This window comes from Neofelis nebulosa, chromosome 13 (assembly GCF_028018385.1).
Source record: "Neofelis nebulosa isolate mNeoNeb1 chromosome 13, mNeoNeb1.pri, whole genome shotgun sequence".
NCBI classification, from domain to species: Eukaryota; Metazoa; Chordata; class Mammalia; order Carnivora; family Felidae; genus Neofelis; species Neofelis nebulosa.
The window spans coordinates 38247642-38269336 of NC_080794.1; the positions used below are offsets into that span (position 1 = coordinate 38247642).

A 21695-nucleotide genomic window follows, 5' to 3' on the forward strand; every position below is an offset into this window, starting at 1 on the left:
CCTCTCTCTCTGCCCCTCTCCCACTCATGTGATTATACTCTCTCTCAAAAGAAACACTTAAAAAAAAAGAATCAAGGCCTGATTCTTCCTGCTTTGGGGTAGAAATGTGTAAGTTTGGAAAAAACTGTGCAAAAAATGAAATTTCCTTGCTAGCAAAGAAAAATAGGGTCATTTCAAAAAGACAAATTACCCAATCTAAAGATGATCCCACTGGTCTCAAATAGGATATCTGGACATCAAATGAATAATTAATATAATGGATTGAAATATAAAAATACATAAAAATCCATGAGTTTATAATGATACTTCAGATTAAAAAAATCAGTGATCACTACTAGAAGTTATTATGACATCAACTCATTACTCTGAATGTTGTTGATACAAGAAAAACAATCAGGGATTTATCTTGCCCTTCATATATAAACTCTAGTTCAGGGTAACCAAATGGTTCCAGAAAGTTCTTACTGATAGAATTCTGGCTAATAAAAGTAGAAAGAATGATGGGATAAAAAATTCAAAATTTGGGGCGCCTGGGTGGTTCAGTCGGTTGGATGTCTGACTTTGGCTCAGGTCATGATCTCGTGGTCCATGGGTTGGTGCCCCGCATCAGGCTCTGTGCTGACAGCTCAGAGCCTGGAGCCTGCTTCTGATTCTGTCTCTCTCTCTGCCCCTCCCCTTCTCGTGCTCTGTCTCTATCTCTCAAGAATAAATAAACATTAATTAAAAAAAAAAATCAGGTGGGGCGCCTGGGTGGCTCAGTCGGTTAAGTGTCCGATTTCAGCTCAGGTCATGATATCACGGTCCGTGAGTTCGAGCCCCGCATCAGGCTCTGTGCTGACCGCTCAGAGCCTGGAGCTTGTTTCGGATTCTGTGTCTCCCTCTCTCTCTGACCCTCTGCCGTTCATGCTCTGTCTCTCTCTGTCTCAAAAATAAATAAACGTTTAAAAAAAAATTTTTTTTTAATCAAAATTTTAGAACCCCTAATGAAATAGTTCTAGGCAATTATCATCCAAGGCTGCCAAAACAATTAGATGAAACTCATGGAAAACTTCATTTGGACGTATCAGTCTTCCACCAGTGACGCTACCCATCAATCACTAGCACAAAAGGTATGATGAGATGTTAAGCGTCTGGTCATAAAATTCAATAGGAAGTTCAGAGCACCACCTATGGAGTTAATTTTAAAACTTAACTGGAATCTAATGGAGTCTCAAGCTCTAACCAGTTTGTAGGAAACACAGGAGTTAGAGGAACAAATTCACACAAAGGAAGAAATCAGGCAACTCCAAAATGTACATTCCACAAGACCTATAACCAGGTTTTTCCAAATATTCAGTGGAATGGGAGGGAAAGAAGGAGGGGAAAAGAGAAGAACAAAATAGCTTTAAGAGGTAAAACCAAAATGTGCAACTGTAAAAAGATACCTTTGAGATCAACAGAGAAACTAAGTATTGACTGGGTATTAAGTTATACAAAGGAAATACTGCCACTTTATTAGGTTGGATAACAGTGATTATGTCATTTAAAAAGGAAAAGACCTGACTGATCAGTTAGATATGCATATTTAATTATTTATGAATAAAATGACATTATGTCTAGGATTTGCATATTTTAAATGCAAATAGTCCAGTAAGGGGTGCCTGGGTGGCTCAGTTGGTTAAACATCTGGCTCTTGATTTCAGCTCTGGTCATGATCCCAGGGTCGTGGGATCAAGCCCCACACTGGGCTCTGTGCTGAGCATGGAGCCTGCTTAAGGTTTTCTCTCTCTCTCTCTCTCTCTCTCTCTCTCTCTCTCTCTCAACAAAAGCAGATCCACACCAAGACATGTTGTAATTAAAGTGGCAAAATATAGGAGTGCCTGAGTGGCTCAGGGGGTTAAGTGTCCAACTTTAGCTCAGGTCACGATCTCATTCATGGTTTGTGAGTTCAAGCCCCACATCAGGCTTGCTGTTGTCAGCTCAACAGCCAGTTCCTCTGGCCCCTCTCTCTCTTCCCCTCTCCCCAACTCAAACATTTTCTCTCTCTCTCTCTAATAAATAAATAAATAAATAAATAAATAAATAAAAATTTAATGGCAAAATACAGCGATAAAGAAAAAATATTAAAAGCAGCAAGACAAAAGAAAACAGTTACATACAAAGGAAACCCCACAAGGCTATGAGCAGATTTTTCAGCAGGAATTTTCCAAGCCAGAAAGGAGTGGCACGGTTTATTCAAAGCGCTGAATGGGAAAAACCTGCAGCCAAGAATACTCAATTCAGCAAGGCTGTCATTCAGGATAGAAGGGGAGATAAAAAACAAAAAATAAAGGAGTTCATGACCACTAAACCAGCCCTGAAGAAATATTAAAGGGGACTCTTTGATTGGAAAGGAGACACTAAAAGCAACTATATAAAGGCAGGAAACACATAAGCAATAACAATGAATTTTTCTGTAAAAAGTCAGCCAAGAAATTCACAAAATAAAAGGATGTAAAATATGACACCATATTCTAAAACATAGGGAAGAAAGGAGTAAAGAGGTTCAAACTTAAATGACCATCAGCGTAATATAGACTGCTATATGCATAAGAGGTTATATGCAAACCTAAAACCACTAATAAACATGCAAAGAATAAAGAGAAAGAAATCCAGATATATCACTAAAGGAAACCAACAAACCATGAAAGAGAGAAAGACAAGAAAGGATCAGGGAAAATCTTCAGAAACAATCATAAAACAAGTAATAAAATGGCCATAAATACATATCTATTAATAATTACTTTGAATGTAAATGGACTAAATATTCCAATCGAAAAACACAAGGTGACAGAATAGATTTAGAAGACAGGACCCATCTATATGCTGTCTACAAGAAACTCATGTTATTTATTTTTATTTTATTAAGAGAGTCAATTTAGATCTGATACCTCCAGATTGAAATTAAGGTGATGGAGAAATATTTATTGTGCAAACGGATGTCAAAATAAAGCCAAGGTAGCAATACTGATATCAAACAAACTAGACTTTAAAACAAGGACTTTAAATAAAGGGGACAATCCAACAAGATCTAAAATTATAAATATTTATGTGTCCAACATGGAAGCACTCAAATACATAAAACAGTTAACAATAAACATAAAGGAACTATTCAATAATAATACAATAACAGGGGACTTTAACACTCCATTTACATTGATGGACAGATCATCTAAACAGAAAAATCAACAAAGAAACAATGGCTTTGAATGACACACTGGACTAGCTGGATTTAACAGATGTAATCAGAACATTCCACCGTAAAACAGCAGAATACACATTCTTTTCAAGTACACATGGAATGTTCTCCAGAATAGATCACATATTAGGCTACAAAACAAGCCTCAACAAATTCAAAAAGATAAAAGTCACAGCATACATAATTTTTTACCACAACACCATGAAACTAGAAGTTAACCACAAAAAAGAAAAGAAAAGAAAAGAAAAGAAAAGAAAAGAGAAAGAAAGAAAGAAAGAAAGAAAGAAAAGAAAAGAAAAGAAAAGAAAAGAAAAGAAAAGAAAAGAAAAGAAAAGAAAAGAAAAGAAAGAAAAAGAAATCTGGAAAGACCACAAATACATGAAGGTTAAATAACATGCTACTAATGGAATAAAGACAGTCTCTTCAGCAAATGGTGTTGCGAAAACTGAACAGCAACATGCAGAAAAATGAACCTGGACTAATTTCTTACACCATACACAAAAATAAACTCAAAATGGATGAAAGACCTAAACATGAGACAGGAAGCCATCAAAATCCTCAAGGAGAAAGCAGGCAAAAACCTCTTTGACCTCAGCCACAGCAACTTCTCAACACGTCTCTGGAGTCAAGGGAAACAAAAGCAAAAATGAACTACTGGGACCTCATCAAGATAAAATGCTTCTGCACAGTAAAGGAAACAATGAACAAAACTAAAAGGCAACTGATGGAATGGGATAAGATATTTGCAAATGACCTATCAGATAAAGGGTTAGTATCATAAATCTATAAAGAACTTATCAAACTCAACACCCAAAAAACAAATAATCCAGTGAAGAAATGGGCAAGAGACATGAATAGACACTTTTCCCAAGACATCCAAATGACTAACAGACACATGAAAAAATCCTCAACATCACTCATCATCAGGGAAATACAAATCAAAACCACAATGAGATACCACCTCACACCTGTCAGAATGGCTAAAATTAACAATTCAGGCAACAACACATGTTGGTGAGAACACAGAGAAAGAGGATCTCTTTTGCACTGCTGGTGGGAATGCAAACTGGTGCAGCCACTCTGGAAAACAGTATGGAGATTCCTCAGAAAATTAAAAATAGTAACTACCCTATGGCCCAGCAATTGCCCTACTGGGTATATATCCAAGGGACATGGGTGTGCTGTTTCAAAGGGGCACATGCACCCCAACATTTATAGCACTGTTACTGACAACAGCCAAAGTATGGAAGGAACACAAATGTCCATCATCTAATGAATGGATAAAGAAGATGTGGTATATATAAACAATGGAGTATTACTCAGCAATAAAAAAGAATGAAATTTGCAACAATGTGGATAGAACTAGAGTGTATTATGCTAAGCGAAATAAGTCAGTCAGACAAAGACAAATATCATATGACTTCACCCATATGTGGAATTTAAGATACAAAAGAGATGAACATAGAGGAAGGGAAGCAAAAATATATAAAAATAGGAAGTGGGACAAAACATAAAAGACTCTTCAATATAGAGAACAAACTGAGGGTTGCTGGAGGGGCTGCGGGTGAGGGGATGGGCTAAATGGGTAAGGGGCATTAAGGAAGACACTTGTTGATGAGCACCGGGTGTTACACATAGGGGATGAATCACTGGAATCTATTCCTGAAAATATTATTGCACTATATGCTAACTTGGATATAAATTTTAAAAAACAAATAAATAAATAACATGCTACTAAACTATGAATGGGTCAACCAGGAAATAAAAAAAAGAAATAAAAAAGTAAAAGGAAACAAATGAAATGAAAACACAATGGTTCAAACCTTTGGAACACCACAAAAGTGGTTCTAGGAGGGAAGTTTATAGTAATACAGGTCTACCTCAAAAGGCAAAAATATCCAAATAGGGGCACCTGGCTAGGGTCAGTCAGTTAAGTGTCTGACTCTGGCTCAGGTCATGATCTCACGGTTTGTGGATTCAAGCCCCACATCAGGCTCTGTGCTAAAAATCATTAAAAAAAAAAAAAAAAGGAAAAAAAAATCTCAAAGAAACAACCTGGCGTTAGGTCCTAAAGAACCTAGAAAAAGAACAAACATATTATCAGGAGAAGGAAGGAAATAAAGATTAGAGCAGAAATAAATGATATAGAAACTAAATACACAATAGAAGAGATCAATGAAAGTGGAGCTGGTTCTTTGAAAAAAAAAATCAATAAAACTGATACCTCTAGCCAGACTTCTGAACATATAGGTCTCATAATAAATAAATATTGTATAAAAGCCATACTTCCAGAATAGTAAAGTTTTTAAAATAAACTATTGGTCAAAAGCAGACTAACCTAGTATTTCTTCAATAAAACAGATATAATCTTACACATTTAAGTGTCTGATAATAGTGCAAAAGAAACTGGTAGAAAAAGGAACACAATGGTGTTTTCCCTAGTAAATGACTAAATGAATACACTTCAAGGAGTCACTCAATTGGCTAGAATCAGACTTAGTTATACCTATCCAATGATGTCAACATGTTTATTTTTTTTTTAATGTTTATTTATTTTTGACAGAGAGAGAAAGACAGAGCATGAGCGGGGGAGGGGCAGAGAGAGAGAGAGAGAGAGGGAGACACAGAATCCGAAGCAGGCTCCAGGCTCTGAGCTGTCAGCACAGAGCCCGATGCGGGGCTCGAACCCACAGACTGCGAGAGAGATCATGACCTGAGCCGATGTCGGACGCTCAACCGACTGAGTCACCCAGGCGCCCGTTTGTTTTTAAATGCTAGCTAGCAGAAAAGGAGTTTGTGAGAAATAAACTAAGAGAACGTAAAGGCATGGGCATGTTTTACTAGTGCAGGGGAAAGACATGAGATTCCACTACCAAGCAGAAGGCTAGCATGGAGGTGTTATGTACTACTGGAGGATTACACAGACCAATACAACCTAATATTTGATACATACAACTACCTCCATTCATTTTTTTTCCTATTAGTCACTTACGGATAGTGACTGATTATCTGTGTACTCCTAAAATGAAGATGAAGATACATATTTGACACTTGTCCCTTAACTACCTATTATTCCACCCTAGGAAAGGATACCAAGAAACTAACTTATTAATAGCTTAACATGATGCAATTCCTGAAATCAAAAAAACATTTAAACTTTGATTTTCAGGGCACCCAGGCAGCTCAGTCGGTTAAGTGTCCGACTTTGGCTCAGGTCATGATCTTGAGGTCCGTGAGTTTGAGCTCCACGTTGGGCTCTGTGCTGACAGCTCGGAACCTGAAGTCGGCTTCAGATTCTGTGTCTCCCTCTCTCTCTGCCCCTCCCCATTCATGCTCTGTCTCTGTCTCTCAAAAATAAATAAAACATTAAAACTTTTAAAAAAGAATTGTTTTATTCCCCTACTATTTTTCAGTTATGAAAACTGGTGTACAGATTTAAGCTTATAATGAAGCAATTAAGAGTAGTTTTCTCATGACATGCAAAAGACAAAATGACAGTCCACCATTACTACATGTAGGTAGCCCCAGTGATATTTTTTATATGACCTGATATTCTGGCAATGCTACTTGAAAGTCTGATAAAACAGTAGAAGATCTTTAGCTCTTCTGTTTTGGTAGTTAAAGAGGCTCCGCTTATTTTACCTATTGACCCATTCACAATTATTAGAGGCAGAATACCTGGGAATCACATTCTTAAAAGAAGAAAATGAAAAAGAAATGATGCAGCAATTGAAAGGGAAGGCTGTTTCCAAAATAGAGAACCTGAGAAAAAGTAAATGGGCAAAAAATTGGCAAAGAAAATGAAATTTAAAAAGTGATGTTGTCAGAAAAAGATGGCAGAAAGCTTTCATATAAAGGGCAAATGGTTAAAATTTGATGAGGAGAAAAGAATGTTGTGAATTAGTTAAGAGTCCTTTTATTTCTTATCACAATATAAACTAGAATACTATATGACAGTAGAGGAAAACTTCGCTTAAAAACACAATTTTGTGGCTCATCCATAACCTGGGTCATTTACTTTAAACAGCATGAACATTCAACTTCTACCTGTATAAAATTTTATACATTAGACATTCTCCATACCAGAAAAAAAAAAAAAATCACAGCTTAAAAAAAAGCATGTATCTTTGGAAGATATGGATCTATTCAACAAATCAGGGTTAGGAACAACCTGAAGCCAAAGGACTAGTCTATGAACTATAAAGACACCAGCTGCCAAAATGCATAGAACTTATTAGATTTTATATTAAAAATATCAACAAAGTGGGTTATCTGGGTGGCTCAGTTGGTCAAGCATCTGATTCGTGATTTCAGCTTAGGTCATGATTTCATGGTTCATGGGACTGAGTCCCACATCGGGCTGTGCACTAACAAAACACAGCCTGTTTGGGATTCTCTGTCTCCCCCATCTCTCTCTGCCCCTCCCCCACTCACACTCTGTCTCTCTCTCAAAATAAATAAACATTTAAAGACTGTATTGGGGCGCCTGGGTGGCTGAGTTGGTTAAGCATCTAATACAGCTCAGGTCATGATCTTGCAGTTTGTGAGTTTGAGTCCCACATCAGGCTCTGTACGGGACGCTCAGAGCCTGGCCTGCCTCAGGTTATGTGTCTCCTCTCTCTGTCCCTCCCCGCTTGTGCTCTGTCTCTCTCTCTCAAAAATGAATAAACATTAAAAAAAATTAAAAATAGATCAACAAAGCATTTCAAAAGACAGACCCAAAAAAGGGGAAGGAGACAAAAAAAAAATATCATGGAGTAACTTGGCATCAGTAATCATCCACTGAAATAAGCATTTCTCTGATTTTTTTGTTTTGAGACAATTGAAAACACAAATATCCTTCCTCTACTCTCACCCTGATTGTTTCACAACTAAACTGTTACAATTTTAAGTCTGACAAAACCAAGGATTGGCAAGTATATGAAGAAATGGGAACTCTTACATGCTGCTACTGATAGTACAAACTGGTGCATCTGCTCTGGAGAACAATCTGGCCATATTTGGTAAAGCTGAAAAAGCATATACCCTGACTTCTTTAAAGAAACATTTGCAGGTGTGCAAAAGGATACATACACAAGAATGTTTACTGAAACCTTGTTTGACATAGTAAAACATTGGAAATAACCAAAATGTCCATCCATGCACAGGAGAATGAATAAATAAATTCTGTCATATACTACCATATAGCAGTTAGAGGAGTTTATTTATTTTTTCAATATACGAAATGTATTGTCAAATTGGTTTCCATACAACACCCAGTGCTCATCCCAACAGGTGCCCTCCTCAATACCCATCACCTACCCTCCCCTCCCTCCCACCCCCCATCAACCCTCAGTTTGTTCTCAGTTTTTAACAGTCTCTTATGCTTTGGCTCTCTCCCACTCTAACCTCTTTTTTTTTTTTTTCCTTCCCCTCCCCATGGGTTTCTGTTAAGTTTCTCAGGATCCACATAAGAGTGAAAACATATGGTATCTGTCTTTCTCTGTATGACTTATTTCACTTAGCATCACACTCTCCAGTTCCATCCACGTTGCTACAAAGGGCCATATTTCATTCTTTCTCATTGCCACGTAGTAGTCCATTGTGTATATAAACCACAATGTCTTTATCCATTCATCAGTTGATGGACATTTAGGCTCTTTCCGTAATTTGGCTATTGTTGAGAGTGCTGCTATAAACATTGGGGTACAAGTGCCCCTATGCATCAGTACTCCTGTATCCCTTGGGTAAATTCCTAACAGTGCTATTGCTGGGTCATAGGGTAGGTCTATGAGGACCTACCGTCCATTTTTTGAGGAACCTCCACACTGTTTTTGGAGGAGTTTAATCAATGTGGATGAATTTACTAAAAAAATTGAGTGAAAAAGGTTACAGAAAGATAAACAGAATATATCATTTACATTTTTAAAACACAACAATATATGCAGTAAAGTATAAGAAAATGGACAAACACCACCAAGTTCAGAATAGACAGTACCTTGAGAAAAGAAGGAAAAGTGCAGAAGGGGTCTTCAAACACATTTGTGATCTTTTAATGTGATCTTTGCGAACAAGAAAAGCCTAAAAACTGTTTATTATTTCACTCTAGTGTTATTTTTACCACTTATAGGACATATTATGCTTAGAAAATTTCAGGGACTCTACTTATAAGGAATTTGCATGAGAGAAAAATTCAATAAAAACTGAACCCAAAACAGTGAGTTGAAGAAGAAGAAATGTCAATAAAGAGATACAAAATACACAAGAAAGGATAAATATTGTTCCAATGAAAAATAACTGCGCATATTCTCAGGGTGTCTTATTTTCCCATATAGTTGTTCAAGCCAAAAACCCATATCAAGTCCACCATCAAATTTCACCATTACACTTCCTAAACAGCTTGATAACTTGTCCTCTTCTCTCCATACCTACTAGCTACCACTATCATCTCTTAAATTTTTACAACAGCCTCCTCCCTGAATTCTTTGTACCTACCCCCATGTCCCAATCCAATCTCCATTCTGCAGTCACAATGATACTCCTAAAATGAAAATGACATTAACTTCTCTAAAACTTTTCAGTGGTTCCTCATTGCACTCAGAGAATTTCAAACATCTCCACGTGGCTTACAAAGCCCTTCAAGAGATAGCTTCTGCTTAACTTATCTAGCCTCTCTCTCACTACTCTCATAAAACCAAACTCCCATCCCTACACTGCATACACTCACCTCTTGAACAAACTACTTGTTAATATAACTGATATAATACACTCTCTCCTCTCTGGCCTTTATACACATTCTCCCTGTTTGGAATACTTTTCTCATGCCTACACTTTTCCTCAATTTCCTGGTTAATCCCTTGTCTATTATATCCTAATTTTTAATGTGTCTTCCAGGAAGCCTTCCTTCATGCCTCTTCTCAAGTGCAGAATTAGGTTTCCTTCTATGTGCTCCCATGGTATCCTAAATTATCCTCACTCAGGCATTCATCATACTATATCATAAGAATGTAAATATCCTAAGGGCAAGGAGCTGTATTGGTCTTATTCATTATTGTATCCCTAGAACCGAACAGAATGGTTGGTACATACTATATAGTTAATATCTATTAAACAAATTGATATCTTATACCAAAAGCCAATGTTTGTTGTTGTTTTTTTTTTTTAATATTTATTTTTGGTAGACAGACAGAGTGCAAGCAGGGGAGGGGCAGAGAGAGAGGGAAGGAGACACAGGATCCGAAGCAGGCTTCAGGCTCCAAGCTGTCAGCACAGAGCCCGAAACAGGGCTTGAACCCACAAAGCACGAAATCATGACCTGGGCCAAAGTTGGACACCTAACAGACTGAGCCACCCACATGCCCCAAGCCAATTTTAAAAAATAGTTATGATCTTATCAGAAGTGTTAACAATGTATAATATTGGTAGGAATAGGAAATAATGGAACTATGTTCCAGCTTAATGGAGATTTTATCTAATATTGTTGTACTATATTCCCACTTGATATTCACCCCAAATAAAGAGAGATGAGCAAGAAAACATCTTAACAAGTAACTCTTCCCACTGTATATTCTCACCATGAAAATGAATTTCAATATGAAGACAGAAGTAATTTATTTCTCCAGCTGATAATGACAAGGAGATAGTAATGGTAGTAAGCCATATACTCCTAGAAAAAGTGAGAGACAGCATACATAAAATATTATGTGAAGTTAGGTTTCAGTAACACAAGTAAAACTAGCAAATTTTTTAATTTGTGGAAATGAAACAACACATTCTTAAACAATCAATGGAACAAAAAAGAAATCAGAGAAAATTAGAAACTACTTAAAAACAAATGAAAACAAACACACAACATACCAAAACTTACATGACACAGTGAAAGCAGTGTAAAAGGATGTAATGTAAATGCTTACATTAAAAAGCTAGAAAGATCCCAAATCAATAACCTAACTTTACAACTTAAGATCTCAAATCAATAACCTAACTTGTACAACTTTACAACTAAGAAACGAGAAAAACAAGAAAAAACTAAACCCAAAGCTAGCAGAAGGAAGTATTAGAGGTAAATTAAATAGACTATAAAAAAAAAAAAATAGAGAAAATTAATGAAACCAGGGTGCCTGGGTGGCTCAGTCAATTAAGCATCTGACTTCGGCTCAGGTCATAATATTACAGTTCATGAGTTCAAGCCCTGCATGAGGCTCTCTACTGTCAGTGCAGAGCCCTCTTCAGATCCTGTCTCCCTCTCTCCACCCCTCTCCTGCTCACATGTAGACATGTGCACATTCTCTCTCAAAAATAAACATTAAAGAGAAAGAATGAAATCTAGCCATTTGTAGCAACGTGGATGGAACTGGAGAGTGTTATGCTAAGTGAAATAAGTCATACAGAGAAAGACAGATACCATATGTTTTCACTCTTATGTGGATCCTGAGAAACTTAACAGAAGATCATGGGGGAGGGGAAGAAAAAAAAAAAAAAAGAGAGGGAGGGAGCGAAACCATAAGAGACTCTTAAAAAACTGAGAATAAACTGAGGGTTGATGAGGGGTGGGAGAGAGGGGAGGGCGGGTGGTAAGCACTGAGGAGGGCACCTGTTGGGATGAGCACTGGATGTTGTATGGAAAACAATTTGACATAAATTTCATATAAATAAATAAATAAACATTAAAAAAAAAAAAAAGAAAATTAATGAAACCAAAAGTTGGTCCTTAGAAAAGATCAACAAAACTGATAATCCTTTACCTAAATGAACTAAGAAAAAAAGTGAATATTCAAATTACTAAAATAAAAAATGAGGGATGCCTTGGGGCGCCTGGGAGGCTCAGTTGGTTAAGTGTCTGACTTCAGCTCAGGTCGTGATCTCACAGTCCGTGAGTTTGATCCCCGCGTCAGGCTCCATGCTGACAGCTCAGAGCCTGGAGCCTGCTTCAGATTCTGTGTCTCCCTCTGTCTCTGGCCCTCCCCTGCTCATGCTCTGTCTCTCTCTCTCTCTCTCTGTCTCAAAAATAAATTAAAAAAAAAAAAAAAAAAAAGGAGGGATGCCTGGATGGCTCAGTCGGTTGAGCATCCAAACCTTGATCTCATCTCAGGTCATGATCCCAAGGTCATGGGATTAAGCCCCAAGTCAGGCTTCATGCTGAGTGTGGAGCCTGCTTAATATTCTCTCCCTCCTTCTCTGCCCCTCCTTCCCCCCTGAAAAAATGAAAGAAGGAACACTACTACTGATTCTACAGAAACACAAAGATTATAAGAGAGTAGTATGAAAAATGTATATCAACAAACTGAATAACCTAGATGAAATGGATAAATTCCTAGAAACAAAAAGCCTACCAAGACTAAGAAAGAAATAGAGAATCTAAATAGACTGGTAACTAGTAAGGAGACTAATTCAGTAATCAAAAGTCTCCTGACATAGGAAAGTCCTGGACCTGATGGCTTCAATGGAGAATTCTCCCAAACATTTAAAGAACTAACACTAATCCTTCTCAAACTTTTCCAGAAAATTGAAGGGGAGAGAATGCTTCCCATTTCATTCTATGAGGCCAGCATCACCCTTACACCAAAACCAAAGACTGTACAAGAAAACTACAGACCAATATCCCTTACAAACATTGATGAAAAATCCTCAATGAAGTACTGGCAAACAGAATATTAAAAGGATAACACACCATAACCAGGGGAATTTATTCCTGGAAAGCAAGGATGTCTCAATATATGAAAACAGATCAATGTAAAACACATTACAGAATAAAGGGAAGAAAAACACATGAGCATCTCAACTGATGCAGAAAAAACACTCAACAAACTAGAACTAAAAAGAAACTACCTAAACATAAAAAAGACATACTTGAAAAATCTACAGCAAACATATGCAATGGTGAAGGACTGAGAGCTTTTCCTTTAAAATGAAGAACATAAACAAGGATGCCCATTTTCACTCCTATTCAATTTAGTATGGAAGCTCTAGCCAGATAAATTAGGCAATAAAAAGTGATATAAAGCAGCCAAATTGGAAAAGAAGAAGTAAAATAGTCTCTCTTTGCAGGTGATATTATCTTCTATGCAGAAAACCCTAAAGACTACACACACACACACAAACACACACACACACACACACACACACACAGAGCTAATAAATAAATTCAGCAAAGTAGCAGAATATAAAGTCAACACACAAAACTCAGTTGCATTTTTACATATTAACAATGAATAATCTGAAAAGAAAACCACTAAAATAATTCTAAGAATAAAATAGTTAGGAATTAACCAAAGAGGTGAAAGACATGTACAATGAAAACCACAAAATGTTGCTGAAATAAATTAAACATAAATAAATGGAGATACATCCTATGTTCATGGATGGAAAACTTAATACTATTAAAATGCCAATAGTACCCAAACTGATATACAGATTCAATACCATCTCTACCAACATCCCAATGATATTTTTTGCAGAAATAGAAAAACCCATCCTAAAATTCATATGTAATCTCATGGGATACTCAAAACAATCTTGAAAAAGAATAGTCAAAACAATCTTGAAAAAGAACAAAACTGGAGAACTCAAACTTCCAGATTTTAAAACTCACAACAAAATTACAATCATTGAAACAGTGTGGTATTAATATGGTGTAAAGACAGGCATACAGACCAATGAAATAGAACAGGAAGCCCAGAAATAAACTCTCACATATATGGTCATAAACTTTTTGACAAAGGTGCCAAGACTAATCAGTGGGGAAAGGACAGTCTTTTTAACAAATGGTGCTGGAAAAACTGGATACTCACATGCAAAAAAAAATGAAGTTGGATGCTTACCCTAACACCATTTGTAAAAAATTATCTCAAAATGGATAATGGACCTAAATGTAAGACTAAAACAATAAAACTTAGAAGAAAACATAGGAGAAAAGCTTCATGACATTGGATGAGGCAATAATTTCTTATATATAACCAACCCCAAAGGCATAGGCAACAAAAGAAAAAATAAATTGGACTTCACAAAAATTTAAAAATTTTATGCATCAAAAGACAGTATCAACCAACTAAAAAGGCAACCCACAGAATGGGTGAAAATATTTGTAAATCATAAATCTCATAAGGGATTAACATCTAGAATATATAGACAACTCCTAAAATAACAAAAAAACAATTAAAAATGGCAAAAGGCTTCAATAGACATTTCTCCAATAAAGACATACAGATGGCTACTAAGCACATGAAAACATATTCAACATCACTGATAATGAGGGAATGCAAAACTACAATGAGATATCACCTCACACCCATTAGGATAGCCACTATCAAAAAAGGAGATAATAACAAGTGTTGGAGAGTAGGTAGAGAAATTGGAACCCTTATACATGTTGGTGGAAATATATAATGGTCTATCTACTATGGAAAATAGTATGGCAGTTCCCCAAAACACTAAAACAGAATTTGACCCATAGGATCCAGCAATTATGCTTCTGGGTATATATACCTAAAGAATGAGAGGCAGGGTCTCAAAGAGATATTTGCACACCCATGTTCACAGTAGCATTAGTCACAATAGCTAACACATGGAAGCAACCAAAGTGTCCTACTGATGCATAAAGGATAAGCAAAATGTGATTGTGTGTGTGCGTGTGTGTTTACACGACATACATGTTGCATTATTATTCAGCCTTAAAAAGTAAGGAAATTCTGACATTTGGTACGACATGGATGACCCTTGAGGGCATTATGCTAAGTGAAATAAGCCACTCACGAAAAGACAAATACTGTATGATTCCAATTATATGAGGTACTTAGAATAGTCAAAATCATAGAAACATAAAGTAGAATGATAAGGGGCACCTGGGTGGCTCAGTCAGTTGAGCGTCCAATTCTTGATTTCAGCTCAGGGCACAATCTCACAGTTCCTGGGTTGGGGCCCACAATGGGCTCTGTGCTGACAGCTCGGAGCCTGCTTGGGATTCTCTCTCTGCCCGCTCTTCTATGCCCCTCCCCTGTCTGCTCGCATACTCTCTCTCAACAATAAATAAACTTAAAAAATAGAATGATAGGGCTGGGGAAAATAGGAGATAGGGAGTTATTATTTAATGAGTACAGAGTTTTAGTTTTACCAGATGAAAGAACTATGGAGATGGATGCTGGTGATGGTTGCATAACAGTGTGAATGTACTTAACTCCACTAAACCACACATTTAAAAGTGACTAAGATGATAAATTTGTCATTTAACTTCTGCACAACAAAAATTTTAAAGCAAATTTGAATGAAATCAGCTGTAACCTAAAAAAAAAAAAAAAAAAAAAAAAAGGCTGTGCCAAAAATGGGAAAAAGCAGGATGTTCCATATTACAGAACCCTTTAAAAATCTGTATACACCAAATATGTCTTGGTTTTTAAATTAATGAACATATAAACTTTGACTATCAATTGCCTTATAACCACATATAAACATTGGATGTTCTAAAGAAAAACATGACTACATAAGTTTAGTTCCTGTAACATTAAGCTTTCACAAGCTAGAAACTTACAACTCTTAAGTCCTAGAGAAACAGAGGGTTATTTGGCATAAAAGACTGAAATAAACTAAAGTTAAAAATCTTAAAATACAAAAGATTTTTTAGATTAATGTCCTAATGGACTGAATGGAGCAGCCAGGTGATAAGTGTTTTATAGACTAAAAGAATTCTTACCTGGAAGATTACCCTTTGAGATGGTGTCTGTATCCAAATTGTAGGTGTCCTGGAGACGCAACAGAGCTTTGGCTGCCCCAACCTGATCTTCATCATTAGGGAAGTACTGTCTCTGAATGGTTAGGTTAGAGATAAAGCCTTGAAATTAAAAAAAAAAAAAGAAAAAAAAAAAAAGGAAAACAAAACAAATACAAAAAGAAAAAAAAAATGACTAGAACCTCACAGACTTCCAATCTGCAATATACAGTGTTTATAAGGATTTTTCAAAATTCATTTTATTATAGTTTTCTACCATAACAAGTTCCACATGCTCAACAGGGAAAAAAAACAAAACAAAAACAAATACACTAAGATTTGAAATACCTCTAACTTACTCAATCTTCCCAAACCCTAATGTTGCTTAAGTAATCTGAAGTCATTGCATAAATCCTATCTGTATTAGGTAAAGATCAACATGATAACTGAGTTTTTAGTTACACAACATAGCTGCCACTAAGCTTGAAAAATGGGACTCACAGATTTGAAAATGACATCCACTGGCAACCAATTATACTTTAAAAAAAAATTTTTTTTAATGTTTATTTATTTTAGAGAGAGAGAGAAAGAGCACAAGCGGGTGAGGCACAGAGAGAGAGGAAGACAAAAAATCAGAAGCAAGCTCCAGGCCCGGAGCTGTCAGCACAGAGCCCAACGCAGGGCTTGAACTCACAAATCATGAGATCATGACCCTGAGCTGAAGTCAGATGCTCAACCAACTGAGCCACCCAGGCACCCCAACCAATTATACTTTCAAATAACAGATTGTAAGTAAAATATATGTGCTTAAAGAAAGTTCTATTTTGGGGGCACCTGGGTGGTTCAGTTGGTTAAGTGTCTGACTTTGGCATAGGTCATGATCTCACGGTTTGTGAGTTCGAGCCCCATGCCGGGCTCTGCGCTGACAGCTCAGAGCCTGGAACCTGCTTCCGATTCTGTGTCTCCCTCTCTCTACCCCTCCCCTGTTGATGCTCTCTCTCTAAGAATAAACATCAAAAAAAAAATTTTTTTTAAATAGACTTAAAAAAAAGTTGTATTTTCTTCTTCCATGTGCCACACACTATATAAATATGTAAATATGTAAAGTTTGGTGGAATTCCCTGAGGAAGAAAGAGATTTTTAATAATATATTTAAGATCAAGTGAACTAGTTTATTAAAATATATTCAGATCTGTTAAATTATTGAGTATAGTGATCAACCAAGATTTGCTCTATATAGAATCTGATCTTAATATTAAAAGGTTTTATATAAAATATAACAAAATCAAACTAACAAACTAATTACTGATAACTATATAATGCCTAAGGAGAATGGGTGCTAAATACTCCTTAAGGTTAAACCAAAACCAAAACCAAAACAAAAACAAAAAATTGATTTAAAATTTTAATATGTGTCAGCATTTGCAAATAAAAGTTGGGTATGGGGGCACGTGGGTGGCTCAGTTGGTTAAGTGTCCGACTTCAGCTCAGGTCATGATCTCACAGTTCATGAGTTCAAGCCCCACATCAGGCTCTGTGCTGACAACACAGAGCCTGGAGCCTACTTCGAGTTCTGTGTCTTGCCCTCTCTCTCTGCCCCTCCCCTGCCCCTGTTCATACTCTGTCTCACTCTATCTCTGTCTGTCTCTCAAAAATAAACATTAAAAAAATAAATAAATAAAAGCTAGGTATGAAACTTCCCTTCCCTCTCATTTACTTATAATCAACTATGTGTACTTTGATCAGCAAAAGGCCAAGAATTTGTGCAAATGAACAACTGGCTAGGAGAGGGCTAAAGTTCTCATCAAGCATATTTTTTATTTTTAAAACCAACTCAGTCACAATGTCCACACGGGATTTTACAAATTTTACAATTTTCTATGACCCAAAACAAAATCCAAGAAGTTACTTAAATCCTTTCCAATAAAAAAGAGAAAAAATATACGCATTATAGAATTAAGGGATGACTACTACAGATTAAAATGTCAGTCTCAAGGTCTACCTTATAAAATAACTTAAGTCATAAAGGTCACTACTTGAGAATTTTTTTTAATTAAGCGTGTGTGTGTGTATACACATACGTACATGACTTTAAAAATATTCTCATGGTGCTATGTAAGAGAGCAACTAACCACCAGTATTTCCCTCTTACCATGAAGAAATTTTCACAAGTGCTTGCCTTAACTTTTCTTTCCAAGGTTTTCTGTCCTACGCATAATGGTTTATTGCTCACAAACACTTGTAAGCACCCTTAGAGTATTTTCATTTGCATAGCTAGCTCAGTTTTCATCCTCTTTCTCCCTTTTTTTTCATTCCACCTTTAGTCACTGAACAAATATTTGAGCCCCTACTCTAAGCATATTCCCTCCAGTTCTTAAACTCCAGACTTAGTTTTCTGTGTCTGTTACTAAAATATCTAAAATACCTCAATACTCCAACTACAATTTTATTGTTCAATTAGAAAGACCTTCATTGTTACTGTTCGCAGCCTTCGTTTTTAAATTTACTGTTCAGGTAAAACAATTCTAAACTTCAAAATACTATGTGGAAAATAACTAACACTTTTCCTTATAGTACCACTCCCAATATATTAAAAATTGATTAGAAGATAGAGATTTACCCATAAATTTTTAAAGTCTGAAGCTAAACCTTTTCATTTTAGGAATTATTTCATTTAATTAATTATTATTAATTTAATAATTATTTCATTACCTTCAGTAATGAAGCTATATGCCAAATAATTCATTTTTATAAACTTCAAAGTAAAAAGCACCAATAACACAAATTACTTTTTTTAGCCTGAAGTTTTTTTTTTATTTGTTTTTATTCCCTTTTTTTTTTAAATCAAGGAATTCAGGATCTAGACTAACTTTAATTAAATCAGACACACCCTGCAACACTTCAATGACAACACTGAACACTTGATGTTCTGGGAACTGAATTCATCACTATTGGCATTTCCACAGGTGGCACCAATATTATCTTACTTTTTTTTTTGGCTCATTATTCTTACCATCAGACTTACCATCTGACGTATCCTTAAGGACCAGATTCTCCAACTCACTCCATTCAGTGTTCAGACGTTTCATTAATTTGAATGCATTTACAGGATGCCCAACAAATCCTTCTGGATCTTTTGTCGCTGTGCTAGTTAGTCGATCTAATTTCTCTGCCCATCTGGAAATGTAAGACATATAAATGGAGCATACATACACTTAATAAGGAAGAACACAATTTAGTAAATCACTCAGAAAAAGAAAAAAGATGAGATTAGAGGCTTTTGAGTTAAAACTATATTTAAAAAATTCTTTTTAGGGGCACCTGGGTGGCTCAGTTGGTTGAGCATCAGACTCCTGATTTTGGCTCAGGTCATGATCCCAGGATCTTGGGATCGAGCCCCATGTTGGACTCCATGCAGAGCATGGAGCATGCTTAAGATTCCTTCTCTCTCCCACTCTCTGCCCTTCCTGAACAGTGCACACATGCACTCACGTGCACTCTCCCTTAAAAAAAGAATTATTTTTAAAACAAAATTAAAGGTTTTTTAAAAAGCAAGGCTAGGGGCGCCTGGGTGGCGCAGTCGGTTAAGCATCCGACTTCAGCCAGGTCACGATCTCGCGGTCCGTGAGTTCGAGCCCCGCGTCAGGCTCTGGGCTGATGGCTCGGAGCCTGGGGCCTGTTTCCGATTCTGTGTCTCCCTCTCTCTCTGCCCCTCCCCCGTTCATGCTCTGTCTCTCTCTGTCCCAAAAATAAATTAAAAACTTTGGGAAAAAAAAAAAAAAAAAAAGCAAGGCTGTTATGGATAAAATCTAGCATGGTAGAATCAATATAAGGCCTTTCTTGTAGTTTTGCTTCTCTCAAATGGTTACAGTAAATGGAACTTATCTTTAAGTGACTGGAGGGGCACCTGGGTGGCTCAGTCGGTTGGGCGTCTGACTTTGGCTCAGGTCATGATCCCACAGTTCATGAGTTCGAGCCCCGCGTCGGGCTCTGTGCTGACAGCTCAGAGCCTGGAGCCTGTTTTGGATTCTGTGTCTCCCTCTCTCTCTGTCCTTCCCCCATTCACACTGTCTGTTTCTCAAAAAAGGAATAAATGTCAAAAAAAAATTTTTTTTTTAAGTTACGACTGGATCTCTCTAGCAAGAGTCTAAAAATACGTCTCCCCACAAGTCCTTAAATCCGAATAACTGATTATTATTATTATTATTATTATAAATTCTGTTACATGTTCATTTAAATCAAACTTGTACAAAAATTCTACATTCAGTATCTAAAAACTATATTTTATCTTATTTGTTTAATTTTAAAAGAGAGAGAGAGAGCGCACACACCAAGCACAAGTGGGTTAGAATGACAAAGGAAGATAGAGAATCCCAAGCAGGTTCCACACGCAGTGCGGAGCTACATGCAGGGCTCAATCCGCATGACCCTGGGATCATGACCTGAGCCAAAATCAAGAGTCAGACACACTCAACCAACTGAGCCACCCAGGCACCCCAGTACCTAAAAACTATACTTTAAAACGAACAAAAACTGAATAGTCAGTTACTCACTAAACAAAAGGCAGGAATTCTCAGGATTAACTATAACCTGAGTCAATTAAAAATAAATTAGCATTTAAGGAAAAACCGTATCAATTAATACTAACAATACTTATCACTATAATCTCTAGAATGGAGCCATAGCAATGAAGAATAGAATTGGAAAACTGTTCCAGAAGATGACTTGATTAGGGAGATTAGAGGAAGACAGAAGAAATTAGCAACCATTTTTAGAAATTGTCAGTCAACCCATAGCCATTTATATCCTTATCTCAATCCACGATCCCCTACCTGAACTCTTGTCCCAGGCCTAACTCTTATTTTTTGCACTCCTATGTTAGTCATTTCAGCTGGCTTTTTAAGACAAATGGCTTCCACTTCCACTCAAAGAATGTTTTAGCTCTAGAGGGAAAACATCCAGGTAGAGTCAGAATCGTAAGTAGAACACTTTGCTTACTTTTTTATTTGTTCTAATTTATCCTCTTCTGCCTTAATATAGTCTTTCAGGGAAGTCACCAGATCTTTCTCTGTATGGATCAAATCAGTCATCTGACCTAAAAGGAGGAGAAGGAAAGGTCATCAAATACCTGCATTGATCAGCACAAGTATTTTAGAATAATTTAAAAATGATCAAGAATGCTTCATTCTTTGAGAAGATTCAACTAGCATTAAACACAGATATATTGGAGAAAATATGTTTTTTCCTCTTTTTTTTAACCAGATAAAGACAAAAACTTTCTTTTTTCTTTTTTTTTTTTTTATTAAAAAAAATTTTTTTTTAAGTTTATTTATTTTTGAAACAGACAGAGACAGAGCATGAACGGGGGTGGGTCAGAGAGAGAGGGAGACACAGAATCGGAAGCAGGCTCCAGGCTCTGAGCTGTTAGCACAGAGCCCGACGCGGGGCTCGAACTCATGGACCGTGAGATTGTGACCTGAGCTGAAGTCGGACGCTTAACCGACTGAGCTACCCAGGCGCCCCTCTTTTTTCTTTTTTTAATGTTTATTTTTGAGAGCGAGAAAGAGAGAGGGACAGAGCACAAATGAGGGAGGGGCAGAGAGAGAAAGGGAGACACAGACTCAAAACAGGCTCCAGGCTCTGAGCTGTCAGCACAGAGCCTGACATGGGGTTCGAACCCACGACTGTGAGATCATGACCTGAGTTGAAATTGGACACTTAACTGACTGAGCCACCCAGGTGCTCCAAAGACAAAAACTTTCTAATCATATGTTCCAATTCTAGTTTTCAAGCTACTTC

General features: G+C 36.7%; 1 protein-coding gene across 2 annotated transcripts in view; it reads right to left on the reverse strand.

The window, feature by feature from the left end:
• P4HA1 (prolyl 4-hydroxylase subunit alpha 1) overlaps positions 1–21695 on the reverse strand; it is an 89232-nt gene that overhangs the window by 49668 nt on the left and 17869 nt on the right. For both annotated transcript variants that reach the window (XM_058696662.1, XM_058696663.1), the window contains exons 3-5: positions 20895–20991; positions 18922–19073; positions 15882–16019 (exon numbers count right to left, since the gene is read on the reverse strand). In XM_058696662.1, the coding sequence (XP_058552645.1) occupies positions 15882–16019; positions 18922–19073; positions 20895–20991 (387 nt within the window). The remainder of the gene's footprint in view (positions 1–15881; positions 16020–18921; positions 19074–20894; positions 20992–21695) is intronic.